General features: G+C 37.1%; 1 protein-coding gene across 3 annotated transcripts in view; it reads right to left on the bottom strand.

Moving 5' to 3' along the window:
• LOC135211115 (glucose dehydrogenase [FAD, quinone]-like) overlaps positions 1-18,616 on the bottom strand; it is a 34,634-nt gene that overhangs the window by 13,403 nt on the left and 2,615 nt on the right. For 2 of the 3 annotated variants that reach the window (XM_064244217.1, XM_064244218.1), the window contains exons 2-5: positions 2,558-2,725; positions 1,667-1,875; positions 948-1,137; positions 601-735 (exon numbers count right to left, since the gene is read on the bottom strand). In XM_064244217.1, the coding sequence (XP_064100287.1) occupies positions 601-735; positions 948-1,137; positions 1,667-1,875; positions 2,558-2,696 (673 nt within the window). In that variant the 5' untranslated portion in view covers positions 2,697-2,725. Of the gene's footprint in view, positions 1-600; positions 736-947; positions 1,138-1,666; positions 1,876-2,557; positions 2,726-5,894; positions 6,642-18,616 lie in introns of those variants that run through there. The other variant, XM_064244216.1, reaches the window with a different exon arrangement.

Here is an 18,616-nt window from a genome sequence, read left to right as displayed (position 1 = left end):
TTCGAAAGATTTAGTGACACGATTCAAGGGCGACTGGTATTCACAGCAGCCTGTTATAAGGGACTAGATGACCAAATATGGCCCCTCGGCTGACATCCTTGCACTTTGCCATAACTACAGGTATGAGGATTTTAACAATACCTCACTTGTCATAAAATGGGAATGAATGTGGAAACATTAGTACTATTATAATTGCGCAAGTGAAAGTTGTTTGTTAGGAATAACTGAAGTGCCGTTGTTAGGATACTCGTACAATCCGAATGTTAAGACTACATCAGATTTTGAAAATAAGATCGACAAAGGAACAAAACTATTTTCTAAAAGTGCAGGGAGTGTCAATTACTTAAGAGTGTAATAAAAAAAATTTTTTTACTGTCATGCAGTGGTCCATTATACGTTGTAATTACTAGCCAAGAGTTTCAGTAGACTGAACACCCTATACATCCAGAGGGATGAAAGCAGAGAAATTTAATGAAAACTATGTTGATAATATCAGATCGGATAAAAAAAATTAATAAGGACTTAAGAGGCATTCGCTTTAAAATGTAGTATATGACAGATAAGTAGATTGTTGGACAGACATGCGTCCATGCTACTAACCTAACTGAATCGGTCCATTCGAATCCTCATGGACGGGGTATCCAAGTTCTTGGCCTCCGAGAATGAAAGCGCGAGTCATGGGCCCTTTTGCTAGCTGTCTGACAGACATAGGGCCGGATGAGCCGTAGTATTTCCCTGTGCGACATCAGAAATGTTAGTTAAGCTTGTTAGTACCTGGAAGAAATGTCACTTGTGCAAGGTAGGATTTCATAAATTTCTCTCATAATTGTGAAATGAAATGAAGACTTACATGGATAAATAAAATGTCACGAAAGAAAATATAACTTTGTAGAGTAAAGCTAGAACAGCGAGTCGAAATACAAAGCAATTTTTTAATTTTTACTTACGTGCAGGATCATTGGCTGACCCTCGGTACCTTTCAGCCTTGTGGAAATATTTCAGAACCGACTCAAAATCCCAGCCTGGATTTCCCAGAGCAGCCCAGTTGTCGAAATCTTGCCGACTCCCTCGGACATACTGGAGGCCGTTTATAGCTGAGGAGCCTCCGACAACTCTCCCTTGAGTTAGCCTACTAGCCTAGATAATTCATTTAATTCAAGATCGGGTTAGGCAAAATTCTTTTAAATAAACATTGAGTTAGCCTAATTCATTTTAATAAACACCGAGTTAGCCTACTGGCCTAATTCGTCTAAAATAAACAATCGCCATTAATTTAGAGTGAGTATGAACTTGATCCCATAAACAATGAGCTACTGATTAGCCTCAGTTTTTAATTGAAGAAAGTCACATCTTCTACCAGTCCTAACGCAACAAAGAGGTTAATACTCATATGGAGAACAAGTAGAGCCTCCCATTGAAATGGTTACATTATTAATCATGAAATGAGCTTCAATATAAAAAGACTTTAGATGCACTGTTATATTTCATAAATAAAAGCACATTACATCAGAATACATTTAATCACAGAGATCTTGGTTAACCGTGACAGTGAAGTTGATTCGGACCTGTATGTACCTTGTGAGATTTGACTTTCAGCCCAGAGAAATCCATGTGAACTTTCACATTAAACTTATATAGACCTACGAAAATCTTAATTACATGATACCTGGTTAACAAAATTCTTCAGTCCGTGTTGTTGAGGTACGGAGTTGTAACCCCAGTCGGCCGAATATCCCGGGAGGAAACTCAGGGAGGCAAGGGCTGGAATGACAGAATCGGGAGGAGGTGGAAGTCCTGCTTCCAACAGAAGTACGGACCATCCTTCTACCTCAGACAACCTTGAGGCCACACAGCTTCCTCCGGGTCCCGAACCAACTGTAAAGATTTTGTTATATGCATCAGGCGTTGCAATAAGCACAAATCATCAACAGCAACAGTAACACTAAAACTGGTTACCTGAAGCAAAATGTGCGAGGAGGCACAGGGTAATGCAATAAAAAGCGTCAGAACATCTTCCTTATAATGGATAATATCAAACTAATACTATAGTACCATCTGTGGTTAGAAAAACTTTTATACAACACAAGTAAATAGTAAACCATGAAAAAATCTGTCACATTTTTAACGCACAAAACCAAAACTAAAATGATTACTAAGGAGTATTTATACGACAAAGCGCCTACTAGTTCGTCAATCAAACTGAAAAATTAAATAAAATACATAATAAACAAAAAGATGCTTCTGGACTTTCTTTCTCAAAGGGTGTGTGTCACACGATAACACGTTTCTATTAATTTGTTTAACATATTTGCATAAAAATGTGCTCCAAATAAATACTACTGAGTGACAATTTAAGAGGTGCGCGTACATTAAATTTAAGTCACAGTGAGCAAGAACAATGAAGCTCATTTTGGAAACCAGTAAGAGACTTGAAGACAACGCACCCTTTGGACAGTCTCAGAACAGTACCTACGATTGCATCTAGTATATGTTGAACTAAGTTAAATCCTCCATGCGAAGGACAAAAGTGAAGTAAAGTCACTGAGTCTGAACTTACCGACGATGAAATCATAGCTCTCTGTCAGAGGTGCTCTGAGCCCGTAGTAGCCGGTTTCATTCACCAAAAGGTAAAGAAGAATGCGCAGTAGAGGAAGTGCGGCGGCACTGACAATCCTTACTAAGGCGTCAACAAACATTTTCCTCTCCTATATTTTTATTTATATATCTGGAACAGAAAGACGGGACATATAAAATGCACAGGGTTGCTTTATTACAGGTACATTTGTAAAGAAAATGATGTCACTGGGTGTTTAAGCCTAATACACAAAAAACTCCTTTAGACCGAAGGGGCTTTAAGTAAAGTAGTGCATAACAGCGCTGTATAAAATGATACGTAAGGCGGTTTTGTATCCGTGTACCATAGAAGTTATATAGTAAGCGTAGCGTCCATGATGAACGTTCTAAATTTCTGACTCACATCGGGATCGAACCCAGGTTTCTCAATCGAAATGAGTCAGAATTCTATTTCTGTTCCATATGTAAATGTTGCGACACAGAATCTGGAACAATAATGAATGGCTATTTTGCACCCCAGGGATGACGCAATGTAGGCATCGTTGGCCGTTCCAAATATATTCTTTGTCTTCGATAAATGTTTCAGTAGAAGCACGCAATATAAATCTTTAGCGTTTTAGTGATAAACCTAAAATATATTCGTCGCAGTTTTTCTTTTTTGCAATCGTCTAGCTTACTATACTTCAGGGATAAAACGGTAACGAACAAAAACTAGTTTTACAGCGGTGTAGCCTACGTGCATATATATATATATATAAAAAAATATATAATAAAAAATGTAGTAAGTACGACGCGAGGCCAAAAAACCAAAGTTAACTCCAAATTCTCGCCTCAAACATTAAGAAATACTAAGTAAATTGTTGCCAGATGATAATATATATATATATATATATATATATATATATATATATATATATATATATATATATATATATATATATATATATATATATTTCGACAAATTCTTGGAGCAAAAGCGACAGTTTTCGACAGAAAATAAAATGACTGGTAAGGATTTTATTCTTTTAAAGTTTGTATCATCATAATTTTAATTCTTAAAATAATCTCAGCACGGAGGTTTTATAAAGCCACATTTTTTCTGACTGGGAGGTCAGAAAAAGAATGCCGTTAGAAACAATGTTTAATGAGGGCTTCAACTGAAAATCTATTCAAAATACGCTGCACGTACAGTAATCAAGGCTGTTATTACATATACATATATATGTATATATATCAGTATATAAACATATATGAGTACCCTGCCATAATAGAAATATAAGGGTTAAATAAAAAAAGATAATTAAGTGTCTTGTGGAGAATACCAAAACCGTGAGCTTTCTGGAAAACAATACGACAAAGAATCAAGTAGCAACTAAAGCAAACAGGAAAAGCAAAGTCAGAGACACAGTTAACCCTCAATAACCCTGTTCTTCATTAGCATCATAGGAATGTGCGCAAGAGAGGAGAAAGAGAGAGAGAGACCATCCCAGTTGTTCGAGATCACGTGACGAAAAGTGACCGTGACTTCACTTGGTATGCCAGAAGTACGAGGTTAATTTTTTGTTTAGACATTAAGGAAAAAATGAATTAAATCAGGGAAAAACACCTCAAGCTGGCCTTTGGTGGCTTTGGCAATGAGTAAGTCGAACAAATGCCATTCGTCCAAAATATAAATTATATATATTTGTATATATATAAATTATATACATTGATTAAATAATTATATACATATTTATGATATATATATATATATATATATATATATATATATATATATATATATATATATATATATATATACATCATTTGGGTAATAACCTTCGACTCAGTCGTCAAAAAGCTGAGACTTGGCGTCTGATAAAATAGAAATTCAAGATCGAAGTCTGGTACTTGTTCTCATATTTCTCAACACATCTAATCTTTAGTTAGCGTATTGCTTTAAAGGTCGAACCTTGTCAAAGCTGTTAAAGTATTAAAAAAAATGACAGAAAACAAAATACATCTAGTTCTTATTTATGGTATTACTTTAAAAACTGGACCGTTTCAAAGGTGTCAAGGTTTTAAGAAAGATATGACATAAGTAGAAAAAAGCATAAATGCATAAATGTGTATAGTCCGAATCACCGTGACAACGAACAACTAATTAGAGTTATCATTTTTAATTGTCACTGTGAAAACGAACATTCTTAGAACATTGTTTGTCAGGAAATTTTTTTTATAGTAATAACAATAATGATAAAGACTATCGTGTTTACTGAAAGGTACGAATAAGGAAAAATATACACTTATTGTATAAGAAGACGAGACTAAACCATGTGTGCTGTACCGTAAGTTGCAGGTCGTAATTAAACGAAAAAAATTATCAAAGCGATCATAAGACAAGACCTTTCCTTATTTATTAGAACCAGAGCACCAGGATTTTGCGTAAGGTCGAACTTAGGACTAGACACCACGCACGCACTTCAGGGTGAAAAATAAGGAGACTAGCAGAGAGTCTCCAGAGGCCTTATAATGTATTGGGGAGTTTTACCGATTTTTTCTAAGAAGAAAGTCATCATTTTCTCTGGTACTGATCATAACAGAAAAATAAAGATTTCACAACATGAACTTCATACAGAACTTAATATGGCCAACAATTCCACGAAGTCACTACAATAAAACAGTAACCTCGTGGATGCTTTAACATATAATTCCTTCGTAGAGCTTTGCACAAAGTGTTCACGATTGCACTGTCCGAAATGTCTAGACCAGTTTCTTTTATACGTAACACGACAACCATAAAGGTTATGCAATTTGAAAAATACAAACGCAGCATTTTGCAGACTATTTAGCGGGTAATTAATCACTGTATGTGCGTATAATCTGCAAAATACTGCATTTCTATTTTTCGTGAACACTTTGTGCAAAGCTCTACGAAGGAATTATATGTTAAAGCATTCACGAGTTTACTATTTTATTGTAATGACTTCGGGAATTGTTGGCCATAACAAGTTTTACATGAAGGTCATGTTGTGAAAAAATTTTTTTTTTTTTTTTTCGTTAGGATGAGTACCAGAGAAAATTATGACTTACTTCTTTTGAAAAAAAATCGGTATATATATCTATATCTATAATATATATATATATATATATATATATATATATATATATATATATATATATATATATAATAATGCTGTAATCGTGCGTATTCCCGCCAACAGCGTGTGGCTTCCATAAAAAACACCACAAATATCACTGAAATATTCCTACTTTATCTGCCGAACAGTAGATGAATCTACTGTGTTGAAAATTTATATACCATTCATTCAACAACTCACTTTATCAGCAGCAGCGATTCGAACTCCCATCACCATTCACCTGGGTCTATGGCGCACTCCAGCGGTTGCTTGAATAATGAGGCTCACTCTTTCTGGGAAATTCATCAAATCATCTATCGATTTACATTTTTTTTATGAAGTCATCGCCCTCCGTTCTACACACGAGCAAACCATGTCAAAACACTTCGATCGCTTCTTTCACTAAAGCTAATTTTTAAATATATTTTCTGTACATTTCCATCTATCACACCTCTGCAATCCTTGATCTATGTTGAGCAGAAGATCCAATAGTCATGAAACTCAACCTTTTTTTCTTTCATCGGCATTCAACATGCACACTTCACTTCCCTCGAGAAGAGCTTCTTTCGATATCTCTCCGTGCACCCCGACCAACGCCACTGGAGATACTGTTGTCCACGGTCTGTTGTCTAACTTGTTTTACGCTTGGTACAACGTATCGCGTTTACGTTTTCGTTTTTATACTAACGTTTTGATAATCTCATGACGCAGTTTTGTTTATTTCGGGATTACTTGTAAGTTGTTATTTTGAGTTAACTGTTGTTAAAACAGGACAGTTTCAAGTTAAAATATTATTCGATTGTTTACGTCGTTTTTTCGGGAAAAATATTTTGGAGTTTTTGTAAAATATTCTGATTTTTTGTCATCTAAACAAACATTAATGGTACAACACGGCACAATAGCGAGATAATGGAAAACTTTAGCAATTTACATTTTAAGAGAGAGAGAGAGAGAGAGAGAGAGAGAGAGAGGAGAGAGAGAGTAGAATTCAGCTACTCCAAATTGAGCCTCCTAGACAAAGTCTGCTGTCAAATACACAGGACCTTGATCCCAGGAACTTGTCTTGTGAGTTGACTCAGCCAGTACTCCGCCAAAAAAAAAAAAAAAAAAAAAAAACTTGTACCTTTGCACTGGCCATCAAGAAGTGTCCTTTATAGCTTACTATAATAGCCTGCGAAGTGAGGACTGAAGGTCCAATTCTAAGATTGATTTGATTGCGAAAATATTTGACATTCTTTTCATATACAAAAATGAAAATAATGTGTTACGTGTTTAAAGTTGGAAAACCATTTATGACAACTTTTTCGGTAAACATTTCTCGAAAGTATTTGGCAATAAAACTGTAGTTTGATTTATGGACCATGAATTTCTAAAGCACATTTGAAAGAGAAAATCACCCATAATTTAATTCGCGAAGTACGTATCTACGACAGAAAGCATTTGTAAGATATGTTGGAATAAAGTCCACTCGAGAAATACAATAATAACGAATAAATGGTAAGTTCGCTATTATGTTTTTGTTTTCCGTGGTACGTCGTTGGTTCCACCACTCCGTGATTTTCTGAGTTTTTTCTCACATTGCTAAATGGTAAATCTTTTTGCCATCTCGAACGAGCGAAGAAAGAATACCCTGGCAGCCAACCATGGTTTTAACCCCGGAGATGGGTATAGGGGCGTCAGGGCATCTCATGTGGGGCGCTTTAATCTCACTTCCCACCCTCTTCTAACGACTGTTTCATAGCGTAACTGCGAGGTTCTCCTGTTACACCTTTCAACCCTTTTACTCTCAGTTTTCCTTTAAGAGCTGAATGACCTCACAGGTCCCAACGCTTGGCCTTCGGCCCAAATTCTCTCTCTCTCTCTCTCTCTCTCTCTCTCTCTCTCTCTCTCTCTCTCTCTCCACCAATAGTTTTAGGAATTGACACGGTAAATATATCAAGAACATTGTCTATAGTACATAGTTGCTCTTTAGTAACATTCGTCAATTAGAGAGAATAGAAGCGTAAATATTAAGTGAAAGCCCTCTGTATTGTAGGTGTGGACCTTTTTACTATGAGATTCAGGGTCTCTGTAACATGGTTTTTTGGACTTGCTCCTTGTCAAAGCATCGGATGTAGCTGAAAGTTGACATATGTATATTTTACAACCACACACAAATTTTGTCAGCATTATCAATAACCTAAACCCGATAATTTTAATTTTTATAGAGTAAAAATGATCTAGCCGACCCCATGGCCAATGATTACGAGCCAAGAGTCGAAAAACATTCACTACGTAAGCAAGGTAAACAAACACCTTTTGACTAAATGTTGCCCCGCCCATCCACCAGGCAGAAATTCCATCGGCTCTGAAACCCAAAGACTTTATGAATGGCGGAACGATACATAGATGTGGGTGGGGCATCAGTGCTAGCGTAGTAATACTACTGTAGCAGTAGTGCCGCAACAGTATAGCAGTAATATACATGAATTAAACGTTTAGACCAACTGCTGGGATCCTTGAGGATCATTTAGCACTTCTTACAACTACTCGAGAAATTAGTTTTTATAGCCAGAAGTTAAATTTTCTAATCCAACAATGCCCATGGTAGCCTTCAGTGTTATCCTGAATTATAACGAGGCGAAAGTGGGTGGAGCCTCATGAAGTCACCATTCTGACGATAATTATTGGTGAAGGTTTAAAGCCAATATACGGTACCGGCTATTTTTTTTTCAGTAAATAGGTAGATAACCAATAAATGAAAATTGCTTGACATTGGATATAGCAGTTATCAAATCAAGCTTGTCTACTGTGTTTTTGGTAATTACCAACTATTCCCTACATCTTGTCAATCTGATTGTGACCTATAAAGTAGACTGTAATTTCTTTGGAAACTTATTTTGGGAGTTAGACTAATAATCGAAGTGTTTTTTGTATTTATTAACATATTTTGTTGGTTTGCTCATTATGACAATTATCAGTGGAGAGGTTCCAGAGTTCATAAAGGTGTACTGCTTTTCTTGTATCTAAATTTGTAGGTCATTGTTGCCAGAGGTTTAGCCTTCGTTACGTATAGCCAATCATCCATCGAGAAAGAGGGAAGAAATGATGTCATAAGTTACGTAACGAGTGTGTTCGAAACCTTTTCTCTGAGTAAGTTGGCCCGTCTTCGAAAAAGGTCACTTTTACATTATAAGTACCAAATTTATTCAACCTACGTAGTGCAGAATACACTCAAAATTTATGTGTTGATATAATATGTATTCTGAATAAGCGTTATATTTATGAAATGGATAGATAAAAAGTTATTGCGAAAAAACCGTGTTACAGAGGCCCTGAATCTCATAGTAGTCTTCTGTAAACGTAGACTATTGAGAAAGTGATTTGCTTTTTTCTGACCACCCTCAGATCTTAAAAAACTAGGGCTAGAAATTGGTATGTTGATCATCCACCCTCCAATCCTCAAAAGTACCAAAATTGCAGCCCTCTAGCCTCATCAGTTTTATTTTATCTAAGGTTAAAATTAGTCATGATCGTGCTTCTGGCCAACAATATAGGCCACCTCCGGGCCTTGGGCGAAATTTCCATGGGCCGCGGCTGAGAGTTTCATGGGCTGCTACTGAATTACATGGGCCGTGGCTGAGAGTTTCATACAGCATTATACGCTGTACAGAATACTCGATTGCGCCGAAAAAACTTGGGCGCATTTTTTACTTGTTTACGAGTATATAGTCCCGTAGGAAGGTAGTGCCGTCACTTGACCTCATGCGGTGCACTGTAGGCATTACTTAAGGTTCTTTGCAGCGTGCCTTCGGCCCCTAGCTGCAACCACTTTTGTACCTTTTACTGTATCTCCTTTCATATTCTCTGTCTTCCAACTTACTTTCCACCGTCTCCTAACAGTTGATTCATGCGAGGTTTTCCTCCTGTTACACATTTCAAACCTTTTACTGTCAATCTCCATTTCAACGCTGAATGACCTCATAGGTCCCAGTGTTTGCCCTTTGGCTTAAATTCTATATTCAACTCAACGAGTATATAGTAGCTTATTTTAGTTTTTAATGTTTTTTTTTCCTTTTTGTAAGAATGACTTTGACACAAAAGGAGTGTGAAATATCATGGAATCAACTAAAGGTTGCTCTCTGTATGAGAAGGTCGTTACCTGAGGGTTGTGACCCAATTTCTAAGCGTAAAATCCAGATTTAAACAGAATGAGACTATCAGCATAATTCACCTACCTTATATCCAAGGTCTAGACTAAATAATATCAAGGAAAAACGTGGCGGGCGAACACTAAAGGAGGCACACTCTACAAGCTAGTGCGAACTTCATGCTGAATTGTCTCCATGAACGAGGACCTGGAAAACATCTTATAGCAGCTGGAACTGACACAGTAAAGACGAGATGCAAGCAATCTAAACCTTTGATAATTTCGCATCTTGATTATGTAATGTTCCTCGTTTGCAGCTCTCGAGCTTTCTACGCACAAAACAATTCTTTGGCTGTTTTACAATAATGAAAACGATTTCAGTTTTTGCCTGCACTACTTTGCTTAAGGTTTTCCACTTCTGTATGTTTCAATCTGCATAATAATAATAAAGGGTCTGCGGAATATATATATGAGGAGGCTCTAGCTGCCAAAAATCTGCATTGAAATGATGCACTTCATTTTTACTCTCATCACGTAGGCCTATATTGTTTTCCTTATAGCTAGCTTGAGAAAATTTCGGGGTAGTTTTTAAAACGTTCGTAAATAGTTATCATTGAAATAATTCCTGGGTAGGTTACTGCAGAAGTAGACAATTCTTTCCACAGATGATTTACAAGGGTTAGAGGCTTCCAACAGGCTGGGAAAACTTTGCGTTTTCTTGCGACTTTATTTGGTATGATATTTTTATTATTATTTTCGCATTCAGCTCATCCCTGGTAAAGCCACCAGTATAGGGAATAAAACAAGGAAAATTCTCACCGAAACAGAAAGAGAAAGAGTAGAGGTGATAAAATGTCAGGTGTCTATTTCTGTTTGCCATTTACAAAGATTTCGTGATATTAAGGCCCAGTTTCTCTTTCGATCAATGTCAACGCCTTGAAAAAAAAGAAGAAAGAAACACTGAGATTTTACTTTTTTTCTCAGAGAAGTGGCACAACTCCAATGTCAGACCTCTTTATATAAGTTATATATAAGTTATTAGGATTCCTTTGGCGTTTAGGCTTGCCCACTTAGACATGTTTGTGTATATGTACCATACTTTATCAAGGAAATGGCAGACAATAGATCTTCACACTTACCGACTTTCAAGTTTACAAAACGCATAGAGTATTTTTTTCCTCCTGCAAACTTTCACAAACCTTAAGCAACAAAATCAAAGCAAAAAGGAAAAACTGAGAAAAAGAACCAACGGAAGCCAAGAGGAAGATTAAATCTATAAAGCCGAGTTAAAGAGAAAAAATGCACAGCCGCCTACCCAAATGATTTAACTATTGAGCTACGAGCTTTGCATACCAGCGAGGAAGGAGAAAGTCGCATGTTCCATTGGTATTAAGAAGACGCCGCGCAGCGTACCAGGACGCCAAGAGTTCTGAAGTAAAAACCTGTAGATCTTGCCTGCCACAGGAGGCAAACAAGACGAGGTAAGAAATGACCGGGAAGTGGAAATTCAACCTTGACATAGTTTTGCGGGATTTGGGGCCGGGTGGTGGTTTGTGTTGAATTTACTTAAAGTTCGACGAATGAATGAATGGTTTTAAGTTATCAGGAATCGTGTGACCTAGTCAAGTTAGCCCAAACCACACTCGGCTACTGCCAGCAAAAAGGTTGTTGCTAAACGTTGGCTAAACCTACCTGTGGAAGATAAATTGACATAGGAAGACGACGGAGGTGTCCAAAGTAGTACGAACCATGCAAGTGATAAATGGTGATGGATAGGTAGACCTTCGATTTTATGAATTCCTCTTCGGGATTCACAGTCTTCAGGAAAAGAAAAATCCGTAAATTAACAGCCATGATTAATTCTACCAGATACTTGCTTTAAGTATATGTGTAAATATATAGGGCTATGTATATACATACATACACACACACACACACACACACACACACACACACACATATATATATATATATATATATATATATATATATATATATATACTATCTCATGAAAACATCAAATTCATGAAAACTGAACTAGCTTATTGATAAGAGGATCCCTTAACGGGCAATGACGGTAACAGGTAAGTCTGCAACACAACCCTTCCATGGTGATATGAATGCTAATTTAAAGTGAGGGAATATCAGGCAATGACCGAGATAAACTTCGTGATAACTAGAGTAATTAGAGTAAAAGAATGAGGTAATTAAAAGAATTAGTTAATTACTGTGAGAACTTAACAAGTAGGTCTTATGCGTATATTTGTCCTTCCTTTATTAGAATGTTCTTCTCCGGTGTGGTTGTCTGCTTCTGCCAGAGATTTATCTCTTTTTAGATAGAGTGGTTCGTGGTGGAAGGTGTCTGTTTCCTAACGTTAGCAGTTGTGACCTGGACCATCGACAGATGGTCTCTTGCTTGTCAATTTTTCATCAATTGTATTTTATGGTCTCTTGCTTGTCAATTTTTCATCAATTGTATTTTATGGTCTCTTGCTTGTCAATTTTTCATCAATTGTATTTTAACAGAAATCTGGCACATTCATAGTTAATCCCTGATCCCCAATACCTGCCGAGAGCAACCAGATTCGAGGAACAGCGGCTCCAATATGCGGCGAGTGTGCCTCGCTGTCGAACTTAGTTCCAGACGTCCTGTATTCCTCACACCTTTGGAATCTGGAACAGCCTCCGGGAGGCTGTGGTGGAATTGGAAATAAAGAAGTTCAAGCGAAGACCCAGTGCATCACTACCATAATACAATTCTCTTGCATTTGATTGATTTACTGACATTTTCATTGATTTACTTATCAGTCTGTTAATTCTTCTTTTTTTCTGATAACCGATCTCCTCTCTCTGTATTTCCCAATACCTTCTGTTATTTCTTTCGAATGAGCAACATATTCTTTGGATGCTTGCATTTCAAGTCAATGGCATGTGTGGGCTTGTTCCTTGTCAATAGGCTTCATGTTCTGAATATAATAATAATAATAATAATAATAATAATAATAATAATAATAATAATAATAATAATAGCCAACGGATACATAATGTTTTCTGAAACTGCTCGAACCAAGTGGCAGTAATCCCTAAATCTTTTTCAGTACAAACTCGATTGGACTTACACATGATCAACTCATACGCGGTCGTCATGCACACGTACATGATAGCATGCAATGATGAAAGAGTAAAATGACTTCTTAAGAAGCAAATAATTGACATGCACGAAACACATATATAAATTATTTGCCTCTTAAGAAGCAAATAATACAGTCTCTCGAGAAACACTTTGAATAACATATCTTCGCAGATTCTTGCTTAACGAACCGTTTGATAGACCAGTGTAAAACACAGAGCTAAGCGCCTCAGCGGCGTAGTTGGTATGGTATTAGCGTTCCACCTCGGTGGTCGCGGGTTCGATTCTCGGCCATTCCGTTGAGGAGTGAGAGATGTATATTTCTGGTGATAGAAGTTCACTCTCGACGTGGTTCGGAAGTCACGTAAAGCCGTTGGTCCCGTTGCTGAATAACCACTGGTTCCATGCAACGTAAAAGCACCATACAAACAAACAAAACACACAGCTGAAGACGGTTGCTTACAAAAGCAGTGTCAAAAAGACTGGAAAACCCGGAAAAACTGGACGACTGTAAGCGACAGGATTTCAATGAACGCCTGGAAGCTCATAGGCGGGTTGAGGCCGACCTGTGGTCGAGACAAAAAGAAGAAGAATCAATATGAGGGTTCGTTTTCAATTTAAGCTGGCAGCCAATTCCAGGACCGTCATATCATTGAGGGTATCACCAGGGTGTCACGTTGATATCCGTGGAATTTCAAAGTCCTCTCTCTCTCTCTCTTTATCTCTATTATATATATATATATATATATATATATATATATATATATATATATATATATATACTATATATATAAAAGAGGCGAGAGGACTTTGAAATTCCACGGATATCAACGTGACACCCTGGTGATACCCTCAATGATAAGACGGTCCTGGAATTGGCTGCCAGCTTAAATTGAAAACGAACCCTCTATATTGATTCTTCTTCTTTTTGTCTCGACCCACAGGTCGGCCTCAACCCGCCTATGAGCTTCCAGGCGTTCATTGAAATCCTGTCGCTTACAGTCGTCCGGGTTTTCCAGTCTTTTTGACACTGCTTTTGTAAGCAGCCGTCCTCAGCTGTGTGTTTTGTTTGTTTGTTTGTTTGTATGGTGTTTTTACGTTGCATGGAACAGTGGTTATTCATCAAAGTGTCACGTTGATATCCGTGGAATTTCAAAGTCCTCTCTCTCTCTCTCTCTCTACTCTCTCTCTCTCATCTCCTCTCTCTCTCTCTCTCTATATATATATATATATATATATATATATATATATATATATATATATAATATATATATATATAGAGAGAGAGAGAGAGAGAGAGAGAGAGAGAGAGAGAGAGAGACTTTGAAATTATACGGATATCAACGGTGACACCCCGGGTTGGTATACCCTCAATGATAAGATGGTCCTGGAATTGGCTGCCAGCTTAAATTGAACGAACCCTCCCAATAATTGATTTTCTTCTTCTTTTTGTCTCGACCACAGGTCGGCCTCAACCCGCCTATGAAGCCTTTACATTTGAAGCCTTTACATCTCAATCGTTTATTCTATTTCATAAAACTGAAACAAAAACAAAACAGCAGATTTACAACGCAACCCTACGATCTTTGTTAGAAGCGAGTTCGCTAATGACGAAAAGAAAAAAAAATGCCAGAGCGCCGGCCGCCCCACCCCCACACTTCTTAAGTTACGCTACTGCCAGTTACTACAAAATATATCAGGCAGAGTGGCGAGATTGATAAAGCAAGATTACTTATACATTGTCTGAGCCGTGAAGGCTCCCTGTCAAAACTAGAATAATGTTTAAATGTGTGCAAAGGCTCACCAAGATACTATATGGACTGAGTGCCCAAAACATTTGAAAGACTTGCTGCGTATAATAGTCTCAACGGGTGGAGACGACACAAGACAAGACAGTTCTTAAGTTATCTGGGCCGAGATTGGACAGCGTTTAGTAGGATGCAATTCGAATGTCGGCTTTCTAAAGAGGCTCGGAATTTGATGCTCCAAAGCTGCACAATAATCTCCCACTCGATATCTGGACTGAAAATATCAGAAAGATTTTTATTTCTTCTGAGTGCTCTTGCAGTGTGGATATGACAATTGGTACAAAGTAGGCCATATAAAAATCTCAAAATGTTTCTGCAATATTATGCACAGGACGAGTTGGGTTCTAGATTTCGCAAAGTAGCTTTGTCGGAGTGGGAATCTAGGAAGAAAAAAGAAAGGAATGGAATAAACGGTATATGTTAAACAATAAAAGTGGCTATGCCCGACAAGAAAAGGACAGTCGTTTTTTTAGTTCCTTTGCGCAAGCAATGCTTGTTATGGCGGAGAGAGTCTGATCCGTGCCAAACACAGCATGATTTCTGCGGTAAGGGCGGAATGTTCCGTCTTGTAATGAACAAGCTTGGGAGGGCTACCTACCGTTTGGGACAACGAATTGTTCGTTACTATTGGGCTTAATGTCATTATATTATGTTAATAATTATTAGACAAAGAATCCAACTATTTATAAGCATAGGCGTAGGGCAAGGGCGGCAACGTAGCATATTATTATTATTATTATTATTATTATTATTATTATTATTATTATTATTATTATTATTATTATTAATGTTAAAGTTTTATACATCAAGTAGTTTTGCTTTTCTTTCATCCGAAGATACGTCGAGTTTTACTATATTAACTGTAAGATATAAGTCAATTTTCTTTCTTTTATATAACAACGTGATTCACAAATTGATAGCCTTAAATATATTAAAACAACCTTAATATCTTTCCAAATGATTTAAAAAAAGAATGAATATTATAATTTGTGCATGCTCGGTGCCTCCCACACCTCCATATTCTGCTGTGGCCCACAGGTGCCGTTCCATTAATAGACTTTTTAAGAAATATACCTTAATTAAAAGGCTAACGATTTACAGAATGTGCCTGAAGTACAGTGCTTTGCGAATTGAGTAGCACGGATTCATTCATAAACATAAGATTACACAATTAACTACTGTCCTTCAAAGGCAACAAAGAATCTATCGTTGTGGAGCAGGATATCCTATGCACGTGCAAATTGTTTGATACTCTTGGTAGCGGATGTGCGTGGCCACATATCCTCCATGAGGAGGGATCTGCACCGAAGCCCTACGGGAAATGGTGGGAACAAAGAAAAAAGCTTTCGTCGATACATCATCGTTTCCTGTTTGTTACTCTCTTTGGCTTATCGGAGCCTGATATTGACATTTTGTTTGTATTCTTTGCTTCTGTTGCCACCATGGTTAAATCTAAGGCTTTCTCTTGCTAATTTCGAAAGCTCTTTTGCCAGCTGAAAATGTACGTATTAACCTAGCCCATACTAAAAGCATACTGGGTAGGCCTAAAGAAAGGAAAATAATCTTATTGCCGAAACCTACAACATGAATTGTATACTGATCTATGAGCTCCCACATAGAGATATATATAAAAAAACTAGTGTAAATAAAACGTAGAACAAATGCCCCAATACATTTTTGGCTATGAAAGCGAGGTCCTTCTACAAGAGAGATTTCAGAAACTCCCCAGAAAATAGTGTACAACCTCTAAAACAACACATACAGAGCCATAAGGATGTTTCACATTATGGTCACACATAAGTATTTTGTGCCGTAAAATTTCCATTGCGTCTTTGCTTACCTAAACAGATACGGATGTACAAGATAGTAGTTAGGCTGCTGTGATGATATCAAGTTGTGTTGAAATAATAGGCATTGGGCTAGCAACCACGCATTATATATATATAGATATATAATATATATAGATATTATATATATATATATTATATAATATATATATATATATATATTATATATATATATATATATATATATATAGATTATATATATATATATATGCACGTACATATAATTGAAATGTCTATAATCTATTTTTATTTATGGGAAATGTGCGCGCGTGTGAGGTTTGGCTTCTAACTAAAGTGTTGAAAACAATTTCTGTTTGGAAATCTTAACTGGTAGCATGCGCAATCAAAATTCATATTTTCCTTCTTTTCAGTAACATTCTACTGCAGTGGTTCCGAACTTTTTTTTTTTTTTTTTTTTTTTTTGTCACGCCCTGCCTAATCTCCTGTAAAATCCTGATGCTCTCTTCGGTGATATACTATAGTTCTTAAGTTCACGTGGAGGAAGTTAATACTTGGTTTAAGCATTCTCATATTGACCCCCTTAAAAATCAAATTAACCCCTGGTACTCCACGTTGGGAACCATTGTTCTACTGAGTCTTTTAATAGCTCTCCTCTGGGATAAGAAAGGAAACACACACACATATATATATATATATATATATATATATATATATATATATATATATATATATATATAATATACTATATATATATATATTACGTTTTCACGTTCCACGCTTGCTTTTTGTTATCTTTTCTTGGTGGAGGCTTCCTTTAGATAACTGTGAGGACAGCTGAGTTCGTTTTTTCACAGAATGTTGTTCATAACAATAGACGCACCAGCGCTGTTTAATATTATCACCATTAATATTTTCAAAACTGAGCCGCTCTCCCAAACATAGGGTGCCTTAAAAAGCACAACTTTCTCTGCCACATTCATACTTTAATTGCTGGATCGTGGACGAACTCCTGAGCGTTAAAACTTATACATTGATCCCTCCATATTCGTATAAGTAAATCTCATCAGCAGTCTGTCGAAAACCCACTTTAAACACGCCACCATACACCCATATCTTCCTTGCTTTCACGCACTTACTGGGTATAAGGGCATTTCTTTTCTAAAACTTCTTTCACGCCATATGTTCAAACTCTTGCCCCAAAACTTCAGATCTATGTGCTCACCAACATATTTTCTTCCATTCTTTCTACATGGCTGGACCATCTCCAAATACCCTGTTCCATCCTTTCACCTACGCTGACATTTCGACCACTTCTTCGTATCTTTACTTTTCTAATCCTTTGCCCCTGTTTCTTTCACTTGCATTTCACCATCTGCACTTCACTTCTGTAATGAAGAGGTGTCTCAACAATCCCTTTGTACATCCCGCTTTTATTGGCCTTATAAGACCAGGAAGGCTACCGTTGTCGACTCTCGTAAAACTCTCCCGAGGGATTTCTTCTTTAAACAAGTGAAAAAGTTTTTTTCGGCGCAACCGAGTTTTCTGTACAACGTATGACGGGTACGTTTTAGTTGCTCACCAGATGCGATAGATTGAGAATGCGTTTTTTGCCTCCGGAAAGTGCTGCCAGATGCACGCTCCATGGCTAACTTTAACCTTTAATGAAATAAAAACTACTGAAGTTAGAGGGTTGCAATTGTGTATGTTTGATGATTGGAGGGTGGATGATCAAGGTACCAATTTGCAGCCTTCCAGCCTCGGTAGCTTATTAGCTCTGAGGGCGGACAGAAAAAAGTGTGGACGAACTGACAGACAGACAGACAAAGCCGGCGCAGTAGTTTACAGAAAAATAAAAAGTGTATAAAGCTGACGAAAGTGAAGTTGTTCAAGTTGCACAGTTAGCTATAAAGAGCGCTAAGTGAACGGATAAAAACTAAAAGGAAGAAAGCAATGTTCCTGGGCACTATAAGAATGCTGAAAAATTAATCTAGTACTGTTTACAGTGTGCCGAACACCCAGGCTTTTACGGTAACAGGAAGTTAAACTAT

The sequence above is a fragment of the Macrobrachium nipponense genome, chromosome 4 (genome assembly GCF_015104395.2).
Source record: "Macrobrachium nipponense isolate FS-2020 chromosome 4, ASM1510439v2, whole genome shotgun sequence".
Classification (NCBI taxonomy): domain Eukaryota; kingdom Metazoa; phylum Arthropoda; class Malacostraca; order Decapoda; family Palaemonidae; genus Macrobrachium; species Macrobrachium nipponense.
This window is presented reverse-complemented; position numbering and strand designations above follow the sequence as displayed.